General features: G+C 42.8%; 1 protein-coding gene across 1 annotated transcript in view; it reads right to left on the bottom strand.

Moving 5' to 3' along the window:
* The window catches only part of LOC116384874 (cadherin-12-like), a 55,883-nt gene that overhangs the window by 2,968 nt on the left and 27,825 nt on the right, over positions 1-25,090 (bottom strand). Inside the window, exons 6-10 of the mRNA XM_031849881.1 lie at positions 14,867-15,120; positions 11,127-11,263; positions 6,674-6,795; positions 2,979-3,096; positions 918-1,169 (exon numbers count right to left, since the gene is read on the bottom strand). Of these exons, the coding sequence (XP_031705741.1) occupies positions 918-1,169; positions 2,979-3,096; positions 6,674-6,795; positions 11,127-11,263; positions 14,867-15,120 (883 nt within the window). The remainder of the gene's footprint in view (positions 1-917; positions 1,170-2,978; positions 3,097-6,673; positions 6,796-11,126; positions 11,264-14,866; positions 15,121-25,090) is intronic.

Here is a 25,090-nt window from a genome sequence, read left to right on the forward strand (position 1 = left end):
GTCAATTTGGAGCTTTGAAGACATTCCTCCGAGATCCGGAGTACACACCGTCACAGCTCTATACCGCACACACCGCAACAATCGGCCGTGTGCTTTCATGTTCACTTACATATAAAACAAGGAAATTCAAGCAGATATTCATGAATATAATGAAAGAGGATTTATGATGAGACACAGCTGGATTCTTTGCTGGAGTAAACATTAGAGAGAGACAGAGAAAAGTAAATAGAGCTCAATTCAAAGGTCAGGGCTTCCACTGTAAAACAGGAGCTTCCGTAACAACGGACTATCTCATATTCATAATTCAGAAAATGATCCCATAAAGCTACATTTAGTTCCTCCCTGCTATGTAAATGAGTTTAGACATTAATAGCGGAGAATGAAGGAGGAGTTTTACAACCATGACCTTGTGGGAAATGTAAAAGCTGCAGCCTGGGAAGCAGCCACGGAGCAGCAGGATTGGATTTAGTTTATAGAGCCAAGCGTCCCTCCCTCCAATCTTGAACGACTCATTGAATGACCAATTTCATATGGGTTCTGTAATTAACTGCGGACACTCCTGGAGAGACGCCAGACCAAGTCTGACGGTCAGCTCAGCGTGTTTGGATTGATGTAAAAAAAATGTTAATAGATCTGGGTCTGGATCTCTGTGTCGAGCTCAGTGTCTCACAAGCCAATCAAAATATAAAATCTACTCCAGGGCAGATTTTAAAGGTATAAATTCACCGAACATGTCAATTGAAATTACGATATGCGTTTGCTGAGACACCACAGATTTGCTGGTTTGGACAAAGTAGTAGTATGGACACTTAGAATACAGTTTATATGTATATTTTATAATCAATAACCTCAATAACTTTCTGATATTATTATGATCACAAATGACCCAAGAATGTTTACAAGCCAGAAGGTCTCACCTAACAGGATGATGATGCACAGAAGGATGGCGACCAGAGCTCCTGTGCTGAGACCCACGGGGAGAAAGATGGCCTCGGCGCTGCAGGTTAGCAGGGATCCGTTTGATTCGCAGCCACATACACGGATGGTCAGAGTGCCGGTGCTGCTCTTAGGAGGGTAGCCATTATCGTCAATCACCACAGGAAGGAAGTAGATCTCCTGCAAACGCCGTCTGAAGCCATTCCGCTTTGTCACAATCCCAGCTGTCTTGTCTAGATGATAGGGGGGGGGAAATCAAAAAGACATCTTCAAAACAGGCGGTGATTTCTTTTGTTTTTACAAAGGGCATGTGGTCTTAGATTAAACGAATCTTCCAAATTTGCATGGGGAGGCCTGAAGTAGTGCAGTAAGTGCTTATTCCTTCTATACAGGTTAGAGTTTTTTGACCAAAGAAAATTCAACCCCAAGTATTACCTCACATCAATCAGACGATCCTCCTGAGCTACATTACAAGTCGGGAGGTCCAAGTATGAGAGAGATTAAACTTTTCAATGTCTGATAACTCTTTCTGTTTGATATCAAATCCTCTACCCAATGTGCCTCCCTGAATGTGACGAGAAACTGCAACGTATCAAAGAGTGGTCTTATCAAAGCTCTCGCCGTTTTACGATGCTTTCTTTCAAAGCCGATGGAGCCCAACCACACCCAGTACATCATTCCCCCGAAACATTGCAAAGCGTTTTGCGTCCGCACCGCGCCGCACGGACTGTTGGGATCGGTTGTTATTTTGTTATCTCTGAGTGCAGGCAGCATCACTCCAGAGAAACAGCAGATTAGCAATGAGAGATGATAGATACAGAATATAAATAAACACACACAATGGGAACAACTTGGGAAGACAGCCAGAGGTGTGAGGATGGGCGAGTGGAATAGAGGCCGACAGTGCGTACAGCGGAGAGGGAACGTGTCAGGTCGGACCTGCCCGGGTCTGTCTCTACAGCTAGACCGTCTGACCCCTGTCACGCCGGGTTTGTTCCACTGACAGAGCCTGGCACTTTCTCCCGACAGGTCAGGCGTTTTAGCACACCTTGCATGTTGTGCACAACCGTGATCTTGTTTGGGCTCTCTCTCGCTCTCTCCCTCTCTTGCCGAACCTGTCCTGCGGTGCCTGTGGTGTTTGTGCTTCCTGTCCCTGCCCATCAGATCTCCCTCTGTATCTGGAGAGTGTGCTTGCAGGGGCCTCTGGCAGTCAGGAAACTGCACGACGGTGTGTCCAAAAAGGAAAACTGGATCAGAGGTTCGGACCCGGTGTTGTCAAGGATGGTGAATGCATTCGTTTCCCCTGGCTTCATCCTGCCATGTCCCACTTTTCACTACCCGTCTTTCTGGTTAGACTTCAAAGGGCTCGGCCAGCGCACACTGCAGAGTGTCATATATGCCCTTATCATAAGACAACGTCTGACTGCATGTGTTTAACTTATTTTTAGTACTGGGACGTGTCACTCCATGAGCTTTGAGCAACAACCTTTTCAAATAGCAAATAGGTGTCCAAATTCCACACTAACTAGCTTCATGTAGAGATGCAATAATAAGGATTTGCCCCCAAATTCAGCTGTTAACAATATACAATAAGTAGATTTTTTTAATCACTATCAATGCCACTTTCAATACCATTTACAGATATTTTTTAAATGTTTTTTAAAATGTTTTTTTAAATTGTGTTTATTTCCTTAAAAAAAGTTTCTATTTATCATCTGAATTCTTTCCGATAAACTGTGATTGCCTGCAGGCACCATTTCTTTGTCGTTCATACTGCTAACTTGTAATTTCTCAGGAGTCACGCTGTGAGTGATGTGGTTTCCATAGTTCACATGATGAAGCTGCATATAGTGTAAAAACACGTGTTGTGTAACCACCTCAAAACAGAGATGTCAAATCTCAATTGGAATATCCTGGTAAAATAAAGCTTATATAAATAAAAATATCTCTCCAGATTATATAATCAGTCTGCCGTTTCACACTGTAGCTACTGCACTGATTTGCCATGTCACCAAAATTAGTTAAAATACAGGAAGACTTACTTCCAAAGTCCCGAATGGTGAAATTCTTGTTTTTCATGTCTTCCTTTGGTGATTTGAAGGAGAACTGTTGTCCAGCAGTCGGTAGATCCTGGTCTTTTGCACTGAATGTCTGAATCACCTGTTAAAAATGAAAATACAAATCATGTACTTTGATGGTGAAAAGGGAGGCATTCTTCTCTCACTTGGTTTTAATTTTCTAGTTGTCCTGCCTGTATCGGGTACACTGGTTAACAGGAAACTGTCCCGATTTTGACAGTTGGAAGGTTTTGTTTTATTAATGTCAAATATGTCTTTCTAATGGGGAATAAAACTCCAACAGGTCAAAATGCTCTGGCATGAAAATGTGAAAGTATTCACCATCGAACAGAAGGTGTCAACTAGTCCTGAACTGACTGCATGTCAGACCTGTCGGCGCTGAAACAAGGCAGTGAATATTTCGCTGAGCAATTTTGTTAACATTTCTAGATCACCACGGCACATAGTGTGATGGACAAAGGTAAATTCAGAACTGCTGGATCTTTTTCAAGGATCGAGAACAGAAACCAGTTATTTTATATATTGTACAACTACGACACGTCAACAAACAAGATGACTTATATTTGAAAATGCGTGACAGCATTTACTGAAACAACAATTTTTCCACCGTGTCAGACACAGACTGCTGATTCAGCCGCCTCTGTACCAGACTGCTGACGACTTTCTTCATGTCCCCAAACGTCTCAGAGCTTCGCCTGAAACCGGCTGTCCTGCCGGCTGTGCCACCAGTCTGCTCTTCCCCCCCCGCTCACAAGGCTTGACCTGCTGCAGACCTGATGCCTCTGCCCTGGTGCAGGAGCCACCAATCAGCCCTCCTGCCTTGTTACATCACCCCCAATGTGTTGCTCTCAGTCTCTCTCTCTCCCCTCTGTGTTTGAATAAAATCCCCTCCAGAGGAATTAACCTGACACCAGGTGTGATGAATGCTCTGTTGTTGTCCCCACAGCAGCTGTACACTTTGCACTATTGTTTTAGCGACCAAATTAGCTTGTTGATGAATAAATCTAAAGCTGCAAATAGCAATTACTTTTAATTGCATCTAATCTATCAATCCTTTTTTTTAGAAATATTGTCTAATGTCCATCAAAATTGACCACAAAGTGATGTCTTGAAACTGCATGTTATGCAGGGTGTTCCAGAGGACAAGCAGTTGCATACCATGAAGCCGCTGTGTCCCTGATTCGATTCAAACTGGCCAGGGACCTGCGATGTATGTCCTACAACTGTATTTCTCCCATCATTTTCTGACTAGCCGTTCTATTGTCTGTCCAAAGAAACCACTAAATGTATTCAATTTACAATAACAGATAAGACAAAAGCTGACAAATGTTTAATCAAAACTGCTATTAATTCATTATCTGTCGACTGCCCAGTTGTTTAATCAACAAATACGACGGTAAAACAATTGCTTAGTGACGTTTCTGAGTAACCTTATCTGTAATTTTTATTTTCATTTGCCCCTAATTGTGCACCAATTTAACAAAATATGCAAAAACAATTACAGAAAATCAATTTATTTCTGTATTTTATTTCAAAATCCAATCATCTTTCTACCCGTAATGCAAAATATGACGTGTGCTTACGTAAACTATCACCGAACAATTACAACCAATAATCTCATGAGATCCATCTGCATCTTCAGCCACAAGGGAGGTTTGTGTGGAGGCACGGTCCTCTGTCATCACTCTACATTCTAAGCCCGACCGCTTTTTTTAGCATTCTAATCAAATGTGAAAGGATTTAAATCCTTCTTTTAACTGTGCACTGCTCAAATATTTGCGGTTCGCTGGGGAATACCTCTTAGTGCAGAGCCTAGAGATGCTCTATCTTCTGTTTCACTGGGACTTCAAAGGTTCTAAGATAACGGCATTCTATCGACTGTGCTATCACGGAAGAGTACCCCCCCCCCCCTCATGTAAACACCGTTAGCTCTGTCAGCACTGTTAGATCCGTGGGCAATGTTAGCTTAGCTGTCGCCATGTTGAGAGCCATGTGGAGTCAATAGATATGCTCTGAATTTCATATTAAGCACCTTTTTGCTGCTAAGCATATGGAAATGTGTGTGTAGAGTCTGTCTGACAGCTTCAGAGCTAAAAAGAAGAAGAAGAAAGCAGGCATACTGTATTAATCCCTCAAGGGAGAATTCATCATCAGTATTTGGCATTAGCCTTTAAAAGCCATGAGGTGTGTTTGATTTTCTAATTACAGTATTAATTATAATCTACCGTGCCAGAAATGCTCCTTTTCTTGGACTTTAAAGTGCTTCTCACCTCTTCTCGATGCTGTAACTGCTGCTGGGTTCTATTGTATATGTTTAATGGCTTTAAGTGCATTCTGCTTTTGCACTCAGCCACATTGAAAATTACGCTAGATAAGAGTGCCAGCTAAATGCTGTATATGTAAATGTAATTATGCCAGCATAAAAGACTGATTCGGAGGGTTAGCATTTCAACGTGGCATTATAAAAAGCCTGTGAAACGAAATGCATTAAAGAGTGAGGAACACATAATAGCACTGGCTGTCCTAAGTATATCTAATGCGAAGAGCAGTAAATATTCTTGTTTTATGTTTCCTTTGTGGTTGCTTTTTCTCATTTCACACTTGACCAGTTGACCGGTCAGGACTCTGAGTGCAATAAATAAGGAAATAAGGGAACAGTCTGCCGTATCACTTGGCCACAGCCATTTGAATTAGCAAATCTAAGCAGTAGTTTTAAGGTCTCAGGCAACTCTCCCTTCTGATCGTCCCACATATTTACATGAAAATAGTCAGTTGCTTCTCTTGATTGGCTGTCTATTGTCTAGTCTTGTATTTGATTTCTGCTCTTTTTGACTAGTACTCGTGTTTTTTTATTTGGAATTTGATTTGTTAGAAATGGGGTTTGAGGCCAATTTGATGCTGGATTTCAATGTGTTCCGAGTCAATCTTAAAGGCTGACAACGTGACAAAAAAATCACAGCCAACTTCCTGTTAGGAAGACAGCGATGCCCTCGCATGCAGGGCACAGACGTTTTTTTGATTGCGACAGGCCCGAGGACCAACAAAAACATCCTCGATGTGATGAGGAGTCTACAGCAATTTGATAGACTGCCAAGGAAGCTGCTTCCTCCGAACGCTAACTGCATATAGATGCTGGTTAATGGGCTAATTTACAGGCACAGGTGGTTTACAATGCGCACAGGCAACTTCTCCACTGCATCTCAAATATATCATCTGAAATGTACTCCAGGCTGCTGATATGCAAAGTACCGCCGTGCTTTATGATTGCTTCTTCTGCTGAATCGAACTCTACGCCACAATCCGTTCGAGATTCATAGTCTGTGCTGAAGGGTTCTCTGCGAACTCCCTTGAAATGAATGGTTTTATTCAATGTGTATTTATTACAGCGATGCGGTGCTCGAAAAGGTACAACTAATTATCTCCACACACCTCAAGATCAGCCTATGTGTAAACATTGACACTTTGCCAGCATTTATTTAGATATCCACACCTTTCAGATTAACACGTTTTGCATCATCTTTGCGTGAGGACAAACACTCCACTCAACAGTTGTCAACTCACTGAAAAATCAACACGTCTTAAAATCTGCTGTGTTAAACGCCACGACCGCATGACGTGTGCATAGACAGAGGCAGAGGAGAGAGAGAATATGAAAGTACCTGTCCCGCTTTGGCATTTTCACAAACAAAGGTCTCATGAGGACTGGCGAGTTCAGGCGGGAACTCGTTGATGTCCAGCACGTTGACGGTGACGGCCACCCGACTGGTCAGAACCGGACTATCTGGAGAAGAAAACACAACACACAAGTGTTTAAATAAAGTGAGCACACTGTGACACGAATGCAGAAAAGAATACAATGCAGGAGTTGGTATGTTTTGTTTTTTTCAAAGCACTGACATCATATGGATAAGGAAAGTACGACCATCACATGACGAGCCCAAACATAAAGGTTTATCACTGTTGCAGTAAGATGGCCAAGTGGTTAAAGAGGCTGTCATGCCCGAGTGACCAGTCAGAGTGTCCTTGAGCGGATGCTAAACCGCCTAACTGCTCGAAAAACCTTTGATGTGTCTGGAACATGTTGGTGCATGAATTGCACCCGGACGCTGGCGTTTTATGGCGCTTCTGATTGACGATGTAAAGGAGAATTAAATAAAAACACGCAGTAGATGCATCCCGTGCGCCGACTACAAATACAGCATGCGTCTCATTATGGGATATGGTTCTTTAGAGAGAATATTTTCTTTACAAGCTTTTTTTTTTTTTTTTCCTCGGGTTGTGTTATGGGTTTTAGCCATGAGATGTGCAGCCCATATTAATTATAGTGTGAAAGCCCCCTTGAGAGGGACCCACTTGAATCCTTGGGTTGTTTGTTACAATGTTTCCTCACTGCAGGGGCACAGCGGGGAAATGTTCTTTTTGTGCAAAAGCCCAAGTAAGGTAAACTTTATGGATTTGGTGTGGGAATCGGCTTTGCTCTGCAGTGGGGGGGCTTAGTGTGCACTTGTTTGTGTGAGTGCCAGTGTATGGGTGCGTGGGTGGGTGGTTGAGAAGAATGCAAGAGGGGAGGGGGGGGGGCGTCTCAAGGGGATTGGAGACGCAGCCACAGCTCAGTTAGTAACCTGTTTCTGACCTTGATGGAAAAAGCAATCTTGCCACCGAGTTAAAAGTGACACTGAGCATGTGATTTGAACTGACTGAACTACTAACATTGATCATCAGCCAGCAAAAAATACTGATCTCTCCCGTCATCGAGGTCCTGAGTTTTTTGGCCTCTAAAAAGTTTGAACGACTTCAAATCTAGATCAATGAAATGTGTAAAAAACGGCTGCTGGATACAACAGTTTATGGTTTCCCCCTCATCTCATCTCAAAACCTCATCTCCATAACTGTTGACTGCCTCTCTGTGTGTCATCGGTGATGCATCTTTCAGCCCACTAGATGGAGCAATGGGATAGCGATTATATTCAAATCTGACTGGAGTCAGCGTTTCAGCTCCACAGCAAATGCTCTATATATTTTTATTTAACCAAATTCTGTATTGCTACAGAACGCTTGATTGGTCAGCCATGAAGCTGCCTGCTTTTTACTTCTTTATGGATATTGCTTTTTTTGATTGAGCTCATTTTATTAAATAAATAATCAACCAAGCAAGCAAGCACGCATCTATCCACAGATCTATGAAATGTGCTGTAAAACAGAGATAGAAGCATTCCTTATGCTCAGCAATCTGTTGAAAGTGCAACGTTGGTTAGAATAAGTGAGCAAACTCACGACACAAACTCCATCTTCGGTGTGAAACTACACTCAATTGCTGTAAATAGATAGAGCGCGTGCTCCTGCCAAGGTTATTATTGCATTTAATAGCTCTTCTCCTCTCTTTGACTCCAAGAAATTGCCACTGGGCTTAAATGCCAAAACCGTTAATTTAACCCCGGCTCTTATTTAGCACGCTCTCTGCTGTGCACTGAGTCTCGGGAGAGCAGCAGAGACTGCTCTCATTTTGCTGCATGACTGCAGTGTCTAGCAATGACCGGACTAATCTCTGAGGCTTTTCTGAAGTGAAAAGTCTCCAACTCAGGTGTCGTACTAATCATAGCCGTGTACACACGCCTTTTATTCCAGGCGAATGTCATCCGACAACTCCTATTGTTGGATATTTTCCTCTGAGTCACTGTAATGGGCAATAAAAGGTGTGGGTGGAGAAATGTTGAAAAGCATTAGCAGCAAGGACACACAGTCGAGGCAGAAACGGGTCAAATGTGGAGCTCTGCATGAATTTACTATTTATTGCAAACTGCTCCGCAGGGCCAACTGAGGGTGCTCGAGAGTGTAAAAATGTCAAACGTTTTGGTTTTTTTCCAGTGCATAACCTCTCCTCATACAATGCATTATCACTGTGGGTTTTCAAGGTGTCTTGCTCCAGTATTTATTGTGGTTCTTTATGATTTTAAAAATCTGAATAACAGCCAGACAACATCCCGAAGATGATAATAGAATGCACCTCAGAGGAGCCGTAACAGCTTTCCAATACTCGGAGCACAAAGTTCTGCCAGATCTCACTCAAGGTCAAAAACAGATATCAACTCAAGAGTTGGGATATAAACTCCAGGCTGCTGGGTTTTATCTCCATCCCTGTTTCACCAGTTCAACCATTATTTTCTTTAACACTGGCTTTGGATGTGGATTCTGTTCTTTTCTCTCACGGTGAAAATGGTCTCTAGAGGGGAACCAGAGAAGGCAGAGGCCGGGATCAGAGGCTGACTTGGGGGAGGTTATAGGAACGTGGGCAAGGGCAAGGTGTGCAGAAATACTTCTCAATTCCTGCATCAAGTATGATGAACCAGTACAGCCTCACCAAATGTCGATGAGTCAACCATTTGTAAGTCATTTAGCGCGCGATGACATCGTCTTTCTTGCTTTCTGCGTGACATGTTCTCTGTGCTAACTGCAACGCAAACACAGAATACAGAACATGCTACGCTCGGAGCAGTGCCATAGTACAAAAAGTGAGAAAGACAACTTATGGTGGGAACAAACGCAGGACTTTCAACTATGAGGCCGCTGTTTGTGTCCCAAACTGTTGTTGAGTTATTTTGAAGTTATTGTGACGGGTTTTTTTCGTACTAATGTTATGCTGTTTAGGTTTTACTAATGTACTTATTTTAAAACTCAACCATGAGTGGTTTTGTAGACTAAACCTAACCGCTGCCGTTTCCCGTTAACAACATGGCGTAAGGTGACATGTGAAAAGCCTAAAACGTGTTATCATGACATGCAAAATGTCCTTAAAATGTCTTGCTGTTCACACACCGGAGCCCATCAGCTGATGACAGACAAGCCTCTGGGGGCAAGAGTCTGTACGTCTGGGTTTCTGGTATTGCCACCAGATATCCGGGCCAAGACTTCCTTTTCCGTGCGCTGCTCATTGTTTACACTCCGACTGGAGTTGGAGTGTAGGGACGACGTGTTTGACAGGATTGCCTCACAAGTAGCCAGTTTACAAACTAATTTTAAACCAATAAAAGGCTTATTAATCATCCTCAGATGATAGCCAGTGGGTTCCAAGATTGCATATCAGCCAATGAATTCTGCCTCTTCTTTACTCTACGAGGACTTTTTACCTGCATTTAACCCAAGCCGGCTCGAACGTGATTGGTTAGTGCTAAACGGAAACCAGAACGCTTCCAATACCAACATCTTGCCCTGTTGCCGACATGTTCTGAATATGAATGCAGAATTTTTGGAGATTATTTATACGCCTTCCCTTAAGATTAGGTCGGATAAACTAAACATGTAACGCACTTGTACTCTTAAGCCACCAACTCCGTCCTTCCATCACCCCGCATCCTTTCAGTCTACCTCATCCTCCAGTCCCTTGACATTTATGCACAAAAGCCACACACACACACACACACACACACACACACACACAGGAAGCAGAATTAGCATGTCACTACCATGACCTTGAGGGGAAGTGAGTAATCAGTTTCCAAGGCGACAATGACTCAAGTTTTAACGGCTCATATTTCACAGTCTGTCCTAATGAATATACAGCGTGTGTAATTTTGATTGAGCACCAGCCAGCCTCTGGGATAATGACTTTGACGGTTCTCAGCAGATTTGATGACTTGATGACGATGGATTTGCTTATTTATCCGGAAATTTGCTCCACTTCCTTCATAAAAACATAATTAGCCTGATGACACATCTTAAAAACCGCAGCCCCGCGTCTGTTCCTTCTTTCACAACATGCTGTGACGCCACTGCATCTGCTTGCTGTAAAGCTCCAGAAGGTTCAAATTTTACTGCGGTGTGAGTGAAAGTTGATTCTGGCAAGACACGCTCTCTCTCTCCATGCCAATGTCATCAAATGTGTTAAAAAGGTACAAAAAAATGAAAACAGAGTTGAGGAGGGTATGCAAGAGGAGACATTGTCCTGAAGATACATTCCTCCGGGAGAGCCATCATGGTTTATAGTCACCTATAAACCTTTCCAGCAAAATGGTATTGAGTATTGACTTGAGTAAAAGTGTGTTAAATCCTTCACACAGATTATGGCAGGGGAAGGACAACGACACCTGCATGAATCACGATCGTTGTCATACTTACTAAGTTTGGTCGCCACGATGGAGATATTGTGCCGGGCGATGCGCTCTCTGTCAAGGAGTTCGTTCGTGGAAATCGTTCCCTCCACTGGATCAATGTCAAAGTAGCTGTCCAAGTCACTCTTCCAGTCAATGGAATACCTGGAAGAAAAAAAACCGTTTGTTTAATGGTGTCCATTTCCAACATAAACCACAGTGATTTTCCCTCCGGGCTCATGTATATGAGTTAGGTGTAATGTTGGCGTAGCCTTCATTACTCATTCTGAATGGTCATTTCCAGAAAAATGTGCTGAGGATCGCATATACATTCCAATCCTATAATGGGGCGCATGTACCTTGGCCAATGCTGAGCAAACGGATTTCTTGGGAACGTAAATGAATTTTAGGCACCATCGAAACTCTAACAATCTCGCACAGCCGACGTACCACACGGGCGTAAAATGTTGGTTTGGTGTCTGAGAACAGAGGGTGCAATGTCCTCTCTGAGAATTACATCTTTGGTCTCGCCCAGTCGCTCTGAATGCAAACGATGACACACAAAGAGATCTCAAACCGAACAGCATGCCGCCGACAGCGCCATGCATCATGACATGCTATTTGATCTTAAAAGGCTATTTTTCATTAATAATTTTGTGAGTTCCCCCGAGGAGAAAATATGTTGTTGTGCTTTATTCGTCTTCACAAGGAGGTCAGAGGTTAGGGGGTTGGATGCCTTGCTCGTGGGCACTTACACTGGACAGAGGCTTGATTACTCAGGGGCCTGAGCCTGGACTTTCCCACATTAAGGAAAGCCTCCCCATGCCACCATTCAGCCTCATCTTTCTCGTGGCAAGCTATCTGATCTTTAATTCCTATTAATATTCATCATGCTTGTTTCTGTACACTATAGAGACTCAAACTGGACTTGAGTCATTAATAGAAAGAGGCCTAGAGTACATTCAAACCCCCAAGTCATTAATGAAAATTATTTAAAAACCACTTCAGTAGATTTTTTGGTTACTTCACATTCTGTTTCACTTCTGACTCGTCCACGTCCTCCCTGAAACTCTGTGTGGCGCGTAGCCTTGAAGTGAACATGAACGTGTCCAAACTAGTTTAGTGTGAGTCTCTTTGATAAATATTACAGCCAAACTCCCATCAAGAGTTCAAAAGATCAATGGTTCACCATTTATCCTCGGGCACAAACGCTTTTTTAGGGGGGTTTGGTATTATTGGAGTCAAGCTGCTACTAAAGCGTATGTTACAGTGTCAGTGTGAGCCAGTGGTTAGACAGCCCGCCTCACAGCCACAATACTACAGATTAGATTACATAGTAGGAATGTTTTTGAAATTTCCTTGAGCAAGAAAACACACCCCAACCACCTCACTTGCAATCTATAAAAAAAAAAGTTTCAGAAATTACATTTCCCTTTTATATTCATGTGAGAAAGAAACTGTTTTACTTGTAATTGGATCAATCTCTGATTTATCTTCAAGGAGAATAGAGCTCATCAACAGTTATGAGAAAGAAATCACAGATCTAAAGAGACTACTTAAGCTCAACTCAGTACTGAGAAAGGCAGATATGAAAATTAATTACGGCGTTATCACCTACTTTGAACTGACGCAACGTTAATTCAGCCTGGAGAAGATTACGCACGATACAAAAGACGATCCAAGAAACTGTTATGGCACAATTTGTGTTCATTTTCCACAGCTATCGATTTTTAGAGCTTCCAGTTTTGCCGCAGTGTTCATGTCTTCGCTGTGATTTGTGATACCACCATTTTAGACAAAGGCCGAAAGTTCAGTCTTTAAAAGTCATTCAAACTTTAGGAAGCTCTTGAGAAGCGGCCAACAATGCAGAATTCATGAGGCCCCTTTGTTTCCCCGGCTAGAGTTAACTCGGCTCTATACCGCTAAATAGCAGAATCAGTCCAAGACTAAAGTCTAAAAGCATAATTCCCTATGCATGATGGGTCATCGGGTCTATTATTTTGAAGTGAAGAATGCAAGGCTGCTCTCCAAATGCACACAAATGAACATTGTCAGATGTACTACTAATGAATATTTAAAGTGCTGGAGACAAATGCGATTCCTTTTTATACAGATTTGCTACTTCTTCTGTTCTTTTGTTTTCTCCTGAATAAAATATTCATAATAAAACAACATCTGTGCATGCAGCAGGTATTTTTGCTGTATCTGCGCTACGCTTGAGCAATACATCTCCCAAGATCCATTACTCCAATGTGCCTGAGCAAAAGTAGCGGCTGTGAGAGGAGGTCAAAAACAAAAGGGTTCTCATGCATTTTTTAAGAATGCACTTCTTTTGTCTTTGCCAATGACGGTCTATTGTTATCTGCCACTCAAGTTTTATATATAGCGTGTGTGTACGTGTGTGGTAGCGTGAACACAGCGAGACAGAGTATAAATCGGGATTTGAGTCCAGCATGTCGGATCTAAAAGAAACAGAGCAGGGATGTTGGAATGTCCCAGATGATAATTACCCAGGAGAGAGAAAAAAGTTACCCAGGAGAGACTAGCACAGCGCCTTGTAAAATGAATTAGGACCCTGGGGACATTTTGTTAGGTTCTTTAGATGAGGATTAATGTTTGAGTTCTATGAAGAACAATCAAAATGTATTTAAGCGTATAAAATAAAACTGCAGAAAAAGACAGTTTTGTCTGTTATACTCGGTCCATTTGAATTAATACCACGAATGTTGTACAAAAGAACTGCGACAAAAACATAATACATCCACTTCGCTATACAGCTACACAGACAATGTGCTCAATGTTATGTAGCTCCACAACTACACAAATACGTATATATATATATATATATATATATATATATATAAATAAACATATAGCATCTTAGGGTAGCATTACTGAACGGCATCCAACTGCTTAGAAACAGTTGGACACTCTGTTAAGACAAAACATTTCAAAATGACAACCAGTTATATCATTTTAGGCCGTAGTGGATGTCAGCCAAAGGGGATGACCTACAGTATATATGCTCCCTCAAACATTAAAATCAGTTCCGTTGACGAATACGTCACAATACAGAAGCTCATTCTCAAACTAAAGTCAAATAATATTTGCACTCTAAAAATTGCAGATATGCAAATATGGGGCCACTAACAAAGTTATAATTTTGTCTCTGCAACATGACGTCATGAACACGTCCTGAGCTGCCAAGAGATGATGCAGGCGGGATTTTACACGACAATGACAATGTCAAACGTTCTACATGGATTGATCAGTCCGCTGATGAGTAAAGCTGACAATACTCTCAAGATTAAAGCCGCGATGACATCGATGAATGGGGACTGGAGACGTTGACGAATGGATTAGAGTTCTAAAACCTTCAATCACTGGCTGCAGTATCACAGTACTTCTCCCTGTAGCGCTTTCATCCTCGCGGGAGTAACGAGGGATATTTCGTTCAATAGTAAAGCCTCTCGAGAAGAAGATGTGCAGTCAGATCCACTTCATTCACTGTCAGTATTTACCCCAGAGTAACATCTAGTCCTTCTGGATGATAGAAGAATACATAACACTTCTTTATACGGTGGTCTCTGACAGTCTCTCTATTTCTATCTATCCCATCTACAGCAATGGAAAAATGTATTCTTCAAACTAATTTCTATAAAAAATGTATAATGTAAATGTTTCCGGCATTTAATTTGATACTTTTCTTGTACAACACAGTTGTTACTAAAAGTGTTGACTGTGTTAGACTGAAGAGTTTAACTTTACCTGACATGACTGCTGCTGGCATCTAAATCCTGTGCCGTCACCGCTCCAATAATGGTGCCCGCGGGTGTGTCCTCGTACACATCCATCACATAGGAGGGCCTGTTGAACACCGGGGGCTCATCCACATCCAGAACGTTAATCTTCACCGTTGCTGTGTCTTTGAAGGCCCCAAAGCTTTGGAATCGTGGATCCAGATGAACATTGGAGGCATCTACCTTAAAGGTGTACGCCTTCTTGCTTTCATAGTCCAGGGGCTTGAAAGGGAAACAGAAAAAGAGGCCAGTTAATGTTGCTTTTACAGCTCATTTTAAAATAATTATCGTGTCGTAGTTGAGCACTTCTGCTGTAATTGACTTTCTCTGTAGCATTCATCCTGTAAGAGCACTTGAAGAAATGCAGTAAGTGAACAAGAGCATCCGTGTTGACAGCACGATTGCCCTCTGCTCATTTTGTCAGCATTTTCAAGGATGAGTAACTGCAATCAATTGTGAACATCAGCCTCCTCATATCCAATAAATGTCAGTACTGGGATGATTTCCAATGTTTATGTTGTCACTCAAAATACATTGAAATAGCATTGTTTTCAACCTGGCCGTAGAGCCCCCCCACACACACACACACACACACACACACACACACACACACACAAGTCAAGCTGCTCTTTCTCGGTTCAGCAAGAACTACGCCCCTTTACAAGACGTCTCCCAACAAGAGCTTCGGGGTTCATATGTTCTACCTCCTCAAGCTCCTGACATATCAGCTCAGGGTCAATTAGTCAGAGGCGAGGGGTGGAATGTGAATCCTCGGCATGTCTGCAGCTGAGGTGTAAACATCGGACGGCAGTGACACCCGTGTTCGCGCTCCTGCCCGTCTCCTGCCCTCTCATGTGTGACCGACTTTACTTGACGAGCTTGCCGTCGGTCACGCTCTGCTGCCCCGCAGTCACATGAGAGACTTTCCTTTCTGTGTATTTCAAATTGACTAACATGTAACCACTATGGCAGCAATGCTATCTTCCCGCCCCAGGACTTGGGCTCCTCTGGCAAGTTGTTGCAAAGGACACCGACTGAAAACAGCTGGTAACGACTCAGCGAATCGTCCTTATGTTAAGAGACAGTGTGAGAGGGGTGGTGCACTGGAGGAAAGTTTTTCTTTTGAGGCAAGATAAACACGGCCAGTCGTCTTTCCAAATTAAATGCACATGAATTAGGGATCTAATTAGAGTCCAACCACTAGCAATGATCAGAGGCCATGCGGTTGTGATTTCACGGCGGCAGCAGATGCTTCTCGAGCCCTCTGTCTCCCCTCCATCTCCATGGTTTCACAGTCTTGCTGCTACAGCAGGTGTCCGTAACAGGAAAAAAAAAAGAAGAAGTGAGAGCTATGTGAAGGCAAGCCAATCTGAAAGCAATCATTGACCATCAACCACCATGATTGGTTTGATTACAGTGCGCCAGATGCAACTGGCTAGGCACAGCTATAAGATCCTTCAACAGGAAATACACTCTGTCCCTTTCAAGAAGTGACAACACGGAGAAGACTGAGCTCCCCGAAGCAACAGTCACGTATAAAAATGGAATTCGTTGCGGGTGTCATTCAAATGCTGATCCCCACAATCAAACTAAAAGACTTCCCGCCAACTTACACCTCCAAAGCAGCCTAAACTGTACAGCATTATCTCAGTTTACTGAGCTCAGAATCGCTGGAAAATCAGCATCAAAAGGAACTCAACGTACTTTTCTTCTCAGAGAGTGATTTTTGGACTCAGAAAGAAAAAAGTCAATAATTAAATTAAGACATTTTTACTGTTTGGAATGTATGTGATTCTAAACCAGGACCAATTAAATACGATATGGATGAATCATTACCTAATAAGAGGCCCTCTTGCACTGTGCATCATAATGTGCCTGAACCACCATGTGGACAGCGTAGCTCAGCAGAAATCCTCGCACAGGTGGAGGAGGAGGATGGAAGGCGATGCTGGTGAGGTGGACAGCAGGAGGTGTACATGACGCAGGCCTCATTAGCCAGCGTGTCACGGGGACGAGGAGACGCAGTGCTTTCCATCCCAACATGCTGCATCATTCACCACAGTTGGGATACAGGCCCAAACTCTCAACCTTTATAACTGTCTAATTTGTATATAATGGTCTGCTGCCGGAGGACATTGTGTTGTGGAGTGGGGATGAGGAAATGCTCTTTTCACACACACTGCAGTTTTGACACAAATCTCTCCCTGAGCTAGCACAACTTGCATCCAAGAGTTACATTTGACTAATTACTGCATATAAATAATATTCTAAATTTAAAAGATGAGCATTACAAATATTATTTAGGTGCAGGTGGTCAGTGGTGTTCTGCTATGCATTGAGTTAACACGATTTAAGCCTTGTCACACCACGTCAGACTCATGCAGTTATCTGGATCTGACTATAATTGCTAGCAGGCTAATCCAGCATTACAGAGCCAAAACACAGCTACACATTTGTTGAAAACCCAGCGAAGAGGGGTTTGGTGTATTGTACAAGTCGCGCTTGTAGAGCCAAGTAAGCAGCTAAAACTACATAGCTAGCAATTAAAAGCTAGCCTCTGTGCACTGAAACTCCATCGTTAGTAATGATAACTAGCTTAAAGAGCTAGTAAAAGCTTGCTAGTGAAACATATACATTAGATACCAATGAACCCCAGACTAGAAATAATCAAAATGAGGTTTATTTTCTTAAGTACTGTATACTAGTTCAAATGGACAGGAAAACTAAAGTACATACATACAACAGTTTAACTTGGGAGTCATTCTTAGCTGAGCCTTGATTAGCTGTAGCTAATAAGCTAACAGCGTCAACAAACTCAAACTGATTATTTTCTCTATTTCCCAAAGAGTTGTGTGCCTCCAGGTTACGTGGCCTTAAAAGTCTCTGCACTGAATGACATCACACATCTGAACTGTGTCAGATGATTGTGTACACTCATTTATCACATCACTGAACACAAAGCAGTTAATTTGACATATTTATCCATCTTAGTACACACTGTAGTCTGGACGGAAAGGTTTTTGCTCTTAAAGGTAACTTAATTAAGTAGCAGCAAAGAAAAGAGATGACGACACATTGCAGCTCATTTCCGCAGATGGAGGAGAGAGTGGCCTTGCTGACACCCCTGGAACAATGCATGGACAGCCATATGATTAACTGTCAAGCACTTCTCGCAGACTCATTTACATATCCCGGTTTAGGTGTAGAACAGTAATGTTGAGAGCTTCACTGCCTTTTTTTAATGTGTCTGAGATTCAACAATGTCCAAGTATGTCTGGGATATCTGTTGTTAACTAGGAATAAAATGGGGCCAGGAAGGGGTAATGAGAAACTCAGAGTTAATGAGAAGACGTGCTAATGTGTCAACGCTTGACTTGGGGAGAATCAAATCAGATCTGGAGGCCATAAGGGAAATTTCTCAGAAAAGGGAAAAAAAATAAAACGGCCCTTCATTCTCTGACTGCATGTTTCATTTCGAGTTTTCTTCCCCCTTCCTGGAAGATGACCTACTTATGCGCTCAGAACCACTGCTGTATGAGTAAGTATTACCCACACCCACACATGTATCATCCTTAAACAAGTTGCACACACCTATGCATGTTCAATTACACGTTTGAAGTGTCTCATTACGGCTCCAGTTGTGTTGCACCTTTTATGTGTTACTGCGGACGCAACAAGGAAGTGTATCAGCGGAGGAATTTGTAAGGAGGACAGACAGAGTTCCTCCCGTGTCAGTGCTGCTGCTCTTCAACATCACAACAGAACACACTTGAAATTCTAGGCATGGTGCAGCGCCCTTTGATATGTAAATGTGCACCTTCATTGCACTGGCAGTGATACTGAATGAAGGAACTTTTTTTTTTTTTTTCCCTGCCAGTTGAACCTGTTATGTTCCAAGGGAATTTGTTAATTCATAACGGGGGGGGGACTAATCAGGGCATCGCAGTCTCGCAGGTACAGTATTTCGCTTCAAACACAATAAAATTGTCAGACTTACACTTGTGAATACTGAACAATGGATGTGCCAGTTGATGATGATGTGCTAAGAGGAAATCCATGAAGGTAAATCTGTTTCTGACTTGATACTAAGGTCTGTTTCTGGTCCGCTCCCCCACAGCTTGCTCCCTGCGTGCTGCAGTTAGTTGCAGCTGTTTCATTTTTTTTGAGCTTGCTGGTTATTTTGGGGATGGGAGAAGCAGGGTGACATGTGCATATCGAATAGGTTCTCCGTCTTTGTGTGTTCAGTTCAGTGTCAGGATAGCAGAGTTCAATACTCTTCTCAAATCTCAGCCAAGCTTGCCCGGCAATATGGGTGATAGTCTTCTGCCAACAGCAACGGGTAAAGCGAGCCTTTCCCCTTGAAGAATCATTATCACACCCCAGCGAGTCATTAGCAGGCTGATTTCATTTGTTTGTGCTGAACACAGGTATTACTTGAAGAGATTAAATAAGGTGGAAAAATAATGCAAGTGTTTAATCTGTGATGTGCAGAGTAGTCTCGAATCCATTTACCACAGAATTATATTCTTACAATACCACGTATGAATCATTAACACCCACTCACACGATTTATCCTCTGAGAATAAACCAAAGCTCAGCCAGACATGCCAAACAATATCGGGCATTTCTAATTGCAGCCGCGTGAGCTAGCACATTCCTCCACACAGCCACATTAGGGCAGCGTCTGGATGCTTAATTCCAGCGAGGCCAAAACCCTCCTGATCCCACACGATCGCACCCATCATCCGGAAGCTAATGATTTGCCTGTTGGCTTGCAGCAAGCACCAATAGACCCAACAACGCCCGATAAGCGAAACAAGTTATTTTCTGGGATGCAAAGCCGTTTCAAGGTGAAAAAAATCCCGCTGAGATTTTGAGATAAGCCATTGTGACTCAGTGGTTTGAGTCTAGCTCAGCTTGTTCTGTTGCGTATGAGTGCCTTCTTTATAAGGTCACTGCGGCCGTTGACTGACAGTTCAACAAGATCCTGCCATGCAGAAGAATGCTAAAGACCTCTGGCCATCATTGCGCCATAAGCAGTCAACTGACCACGGAGCACAATGAGCTTATCAGCAGCAGAGAAAAGCTTACATGCCCCAGAGAGTGATTTGTTGTCCCTCTGAATACTTGGGGGGTCCTAGCACTGTGGAGAGGCGATGTTCACTTTATTGTGCTGCCATCAGTCACATGGGTTTGTGTCCTTGGCTGCCTCGAGGCATCTCCTCCCCTCCCCCCCCCACCCACCCCCTCCGAGTACTCACAACAGTGGAGTGCCATCTGAGAGCCTTGCCAGCAGCCCTGTCCACACTGCAGTGGAGTGGAGTGACTGTGAAAGACTTGCGCTGCCACTCTTAATAGGGCAGGGTTAGCCATGGGATGAGCCCCGAGACACTGGTTTAATCTATTACACCCACGCCTCCCCAGGCCGCCAGAGAGAAGGCACTTTGTCGACTCCGAGCACCACCTCAGCCGCCTCTTTTCCCCTCTTTGTACTAATTCACTCAAATACACACACCACACATAAAGAAATGCACACACACACACATTGCTCCCTGCTTGGTTGCTCAGTGAGGTGTTATTCATCCGTGTTGGGCAGCTGGACGTCCTGTTGTTCTCAGGTATTGTTCCCTTCTCGTCTCCTTCTTTCACCTCCCTTTCACACCGGGGCCTGGAATAACTCATTTCGCCTCCCACTGGAACATTCAGCCCTATAATCAATAGATTAGATTCAACCCCTATCTGTGAGCAAGGCTCCGTTGGTATCGTGCTGCCGGATGAGCTCTTAATGCTATCAGTTTTATATATTGCATTCACCCTTTGGCAATTTAGAGATTATACAACCCACTTTCACAAGGTAAGGACGTTTTGTCATTTTACAATGCATGGATGTGTCCTTGTGTGAGCTGTGAGCTGTATTACACTCGAGCCCACTGCTGTTTTTGTATTAAACCAACATTCCTTTGCTGTTTTCTGGCCCTCAGTCAAGTTAGCCATTTGTTCATTACTTTTGTCATTTGAACATTACTTTTTTTTTTGCAGCCTGCAAGTGTCTCATCACGATTGAAAGGCAGTAACAGCTTCCGTTCTCTGAAATGATTTACTGTTCAAAGAGCCCAGTAATGACATTTCTGATAGAGAAATTAGACTGCAGTCACTGTCTGACTTTAGTGAAATTAAGTCCTTAATTGATGGCAGGGAAGATGAAAAGGGCATCTTGCCTCGATACTGCCAATGGCTCTGACTTCAGGGAAGTCTAAGTAGGGCCACGTTTGAGCTACGGCAATCTGGGCAATTAGTGGCATTTTGTTGCGGATGCAAATGTTTATCAGTGTTGCTCGCTGTCGGTGACAAGCTCTTTTCTTAAATGCCATGCAACACTACAACATTAATCAACGGGATGTGCTGTACTTTGGAAGCGAGGGAAAAAATGTCACCTCATGCAAGCTGGATGAATAATAGGCCACTTTTCTAAGTGTGTCACCAAACTTGAATTCACATTTAGTTTATGGATATTTTACTGATAATGTTTACTAATTATTAGTAATGCTATATTTTATGTTATTTTAAAGGGTGAGTTCACCCCAAAATCAATGTATTTACATCCCCTCTTACCTGTTGTGCTATTCATCAATCTAGATTGTTTTGGTGCGAGCTGCCTAGTTTTTGAGATATCAGCCTCTGCAATACAATGGGACTATATGGCACCAACATCTTGCTGTGAGCAGTTTTATGTCGGAACTATTTTCTTTCTTGTTGCACACATTACAACTGTTCATCTACTGCAGCAACTATTTTTTGATGTTAGAGGTTTACAAATCATTTGGCTAAGAAATTATTAAACATCTATAAACTTTACATAGATTGATGGACGAAATAGCTGTAACACTTGGTTAATAATGTGTTTGTAAACAGTCAAATATTATCTGGATCGCTAATAACTACAATTGAATTAACTATCAATTTAGCATTTAATAATGATGGTTATTATAACATATTTAGTTGTCTCCTTCCATTGTTCTGAACCCTTCAGACTGCCTTTCTGTCTCTGTCCATGGTGCTGAAACATTTTAATGTAGTTTCTGGTTGAGTCAGACATCTCTCCCTTGCTTCTTGTCTCATTCGCTGTTTGCTGTATAACAGAGACTACTGTATGTATGACTTCCATTAAATATTTCACCTTTAAATGCTAGATTAAACCAGTGGTTGATTTGTGAGTGCAGCCCTTTGCACAACACAAGTCACCTGCCCTTCTCTACAATGTTTTTCTGAACCCCTCTGGGGCAACGGATTTGGAGGCAGTGCCAGAGGTCTGCAGCAGATGCTCTTCATTCAATGCACTGTGGCCGCTGGGGGCATTCAGTTTGTACAGGGAGGAGATAGTCCCGTTTGAAAATGGATTCCCTGAATGTGAGCCAGCAAATATTATGCCACACATGCTGCCATTAAACAAAGCCGTTCCTCTAGGCCGAGAACAGCACATTTCAATTACGCATATCTGCCATCTCTTCTTCTCCCAGGAGGAGGCGAATAAACATGCAAATGGACAAATGACATTTCATCTGACTAAAAATGATTTTACCAACACAACCCAAGGTTATCATGGCGATGCTGCCAACATGTGGGAGTGCTATCGCTGTCCGTAAACTGTATGTATTGTAGTGGTTCACGAGTAGCACGACGCTCTGTGTGCACACATTTGTCTGCACGTTTTCCTGGGAATTCACTGGTGGATTTACCTATTGTCTCCCGTAATCCTATGTTTTGCAGATGGGATGTGCAAACCCCCCTCCATGCCTCGGTGACTCTTTTTTTCCTCTCCCCCTGTATCGTCAGACTGGGAAACAGATGATCATCCTTTGAACCCATTACTCAGCCTGATCCTCTTATCATAACCAACATTCCGGAGTCTCTAATTTTGGGTCTGCCAAACTGTGCTCGGTGTACAATGTGGCTTTCGTCTCCGTCCCGCTGTGGGTTTTATTTTATTTATTTATTTTCAACGTCGGTGCAAGGGAGGGAAGTCAAAAGAGAGACACAGAGCAAGGGAGGGAGATGGAACGTCTGCACGCATTTGCACATCTGTCTCTGGGGATATTCCACCAATCTGAAATGAGACAAGTCTGTGGGTGGGTCAGTATTCTTGGAACACCGTGAAAAAACTAAAGGCTTCATCTCCAGCTCCCCACACCTTTCCAAGGCACAGCTCATCCTTTCTCCTCTCCCTATCTCACTCCGTCCATGTCCTGCTAATATCACAATCCCACACGCGTAGAGGCACATGTTGTTTCGTAAATTACACTGCGGTGGGAAGGCTTGGTCAGTTAAGGGGGCTCAGAGTATCCCCCGTAGACGATGCCTTTGTGCGGTAGCTTACCACTGCAGGGAATACATCATGCTGCCTGGCTGCTATATGGCAGTATATCAAACACTGCGAGGAAAACAATGGGAGGAAAGATGCATCCTCGCCATCCATTGAGGGTATACACGATGTAAACAAATAACTGTCCTCATTAACATCATAATTGCTTCTTGTCTCATTCTGTTATTCCATTAGCACCAATGAGAAGGTCGCTATATGATGATCTATAGCCGTGCTTATGATCACATTAAGTGCATATAATATATGGACGCGCGCATACGTGATTTACACACATACTTTGGCATATGTTCATGCACATGCACGGAGCATCCCGAGGCAGCTTTTACACTGAGCAGGGAATCAATTACTCACTGAGCTGCATATTTTTGGGGATCAAAGGATCACACACCTTTGTGCGCTGGGGCATGTACTAAAAATGTACCAGTTAACAAATACCTCAGTCTGTTACGTCTGAAAAAACCCAAAACAAATGCAGATTTGCACTCTCCCAAAAATAATATTTGAGACACTTACATCAGAAACGCACTGAAGAACAGATAGAATTGGAAAGTTTTGCAATCAGAGGAAATATACCCTGTATTCCCAAAATGAAACAAAAGTGACAAAAGAATGATGCATTACCACTCCTTAAAAGTATTGTGCAGAGGTGAATTTGCATGAAAGAATGGGGATTTAATGAGAATCTTCCAGAAGTGAATTTGCGTTTGAAAGCTACAATGTTTTCGTCGAAGTCTGAAGGACTCTATTTTTAAACAAGAAAGTTTGGTGATACAGATATTTTCTAACATACCACTCATTGTGACGGAAACTTAAATGATTAAACTAATTAAATGATGTATCCACTTATGGTAAATAATAATAGTTGCTGTTACATATTGACTGCTGACATGACGGTAAAGCAGAATGAGTGATTCGTAAAGTTCTGGCGAGATACTCTATGTACATGTACGTTTTCATTGAAAGTGTTTCAGGTACAGCATTTTGGGAAAAATAGAAGATGAGTCATTCCGGAAAATAAATCCATTTCTTCTACGCATCACAGCATTGCTTACAAAAGTCCTCACTTTCTGACATTAACATTTTTCTCCTTTTCCCATATCGGAGAGACATTTCGTGGCTGATGCATTATGCAAACTCTGCATTGCTCCGCAGCTTCTTCTTTTTTCCCCTATTGAAGCTCAATAGCACCGACAACAAATGGCGTTTAAACTCACCACAGGGGTCGACCTCATACTGCCGAAAGGGAAATGCAGTGCAGAGTGTGATGGAATCGTCAGACCACACGAGGAATTGCGAATGTGTGCACCTGTGTAGTCTGATGTGTGGGCGAGACCTACTAACTTCAAAGCATTCATGTGATTGTGCTTCGACTGTTACGCGGCGCTTTCGGAGACACTGAGCCAAACATGTGCCAGCTGTTCTAGAGATGCAGACTTGAATAGCATGCTGGTAGACGCGTGGAAGCACGAGCAGCTCTGTTATTTAGCAGTGGCTTCAAATGGCAGAGAGAAATTACAGTTTGACTTTTTCACCAACCTGGCTCGTGTGCAAAGCTTAAAACCAGACAGATTCAAGAGGCAAACAAACGCACATCAGTGAGCACTTAGGAGTCAGTCTAATGATGACTTCACTAATGCAAATGATCTTATTCATGCCCTCTGTGTCGCTTTGACGCTTATCACAATCTTAAAAGTAGGTGTGCCTTTTAAAAGTAGTCTCCTGGAGCCTTAATGACGAAATACTGCGACTCTCTCATAGATGCATATTATCCCCCACCGTCCGCCAGCCCAATGCATTCCATGTCCAAAGAGA

This window comes from Anarrhichthys ocellatus, unplaced genomic scaffold, assembly GCF_004355925.1.
Source record: "Anarrhichthys ocellatus isolate YVR2014 unplaced genomic scaffold, GSC_Weel_1.0 scaffold10, whole genome shotgun sequence".
Classification (NCBI taxonomy): domain Eukaryota; kingdom Metazoa; phylum Chordata; class Actinopteri; order Perciformes; family Anarhichadidae; genus Anarrhichthys; species Anarrhichthys ocellatus.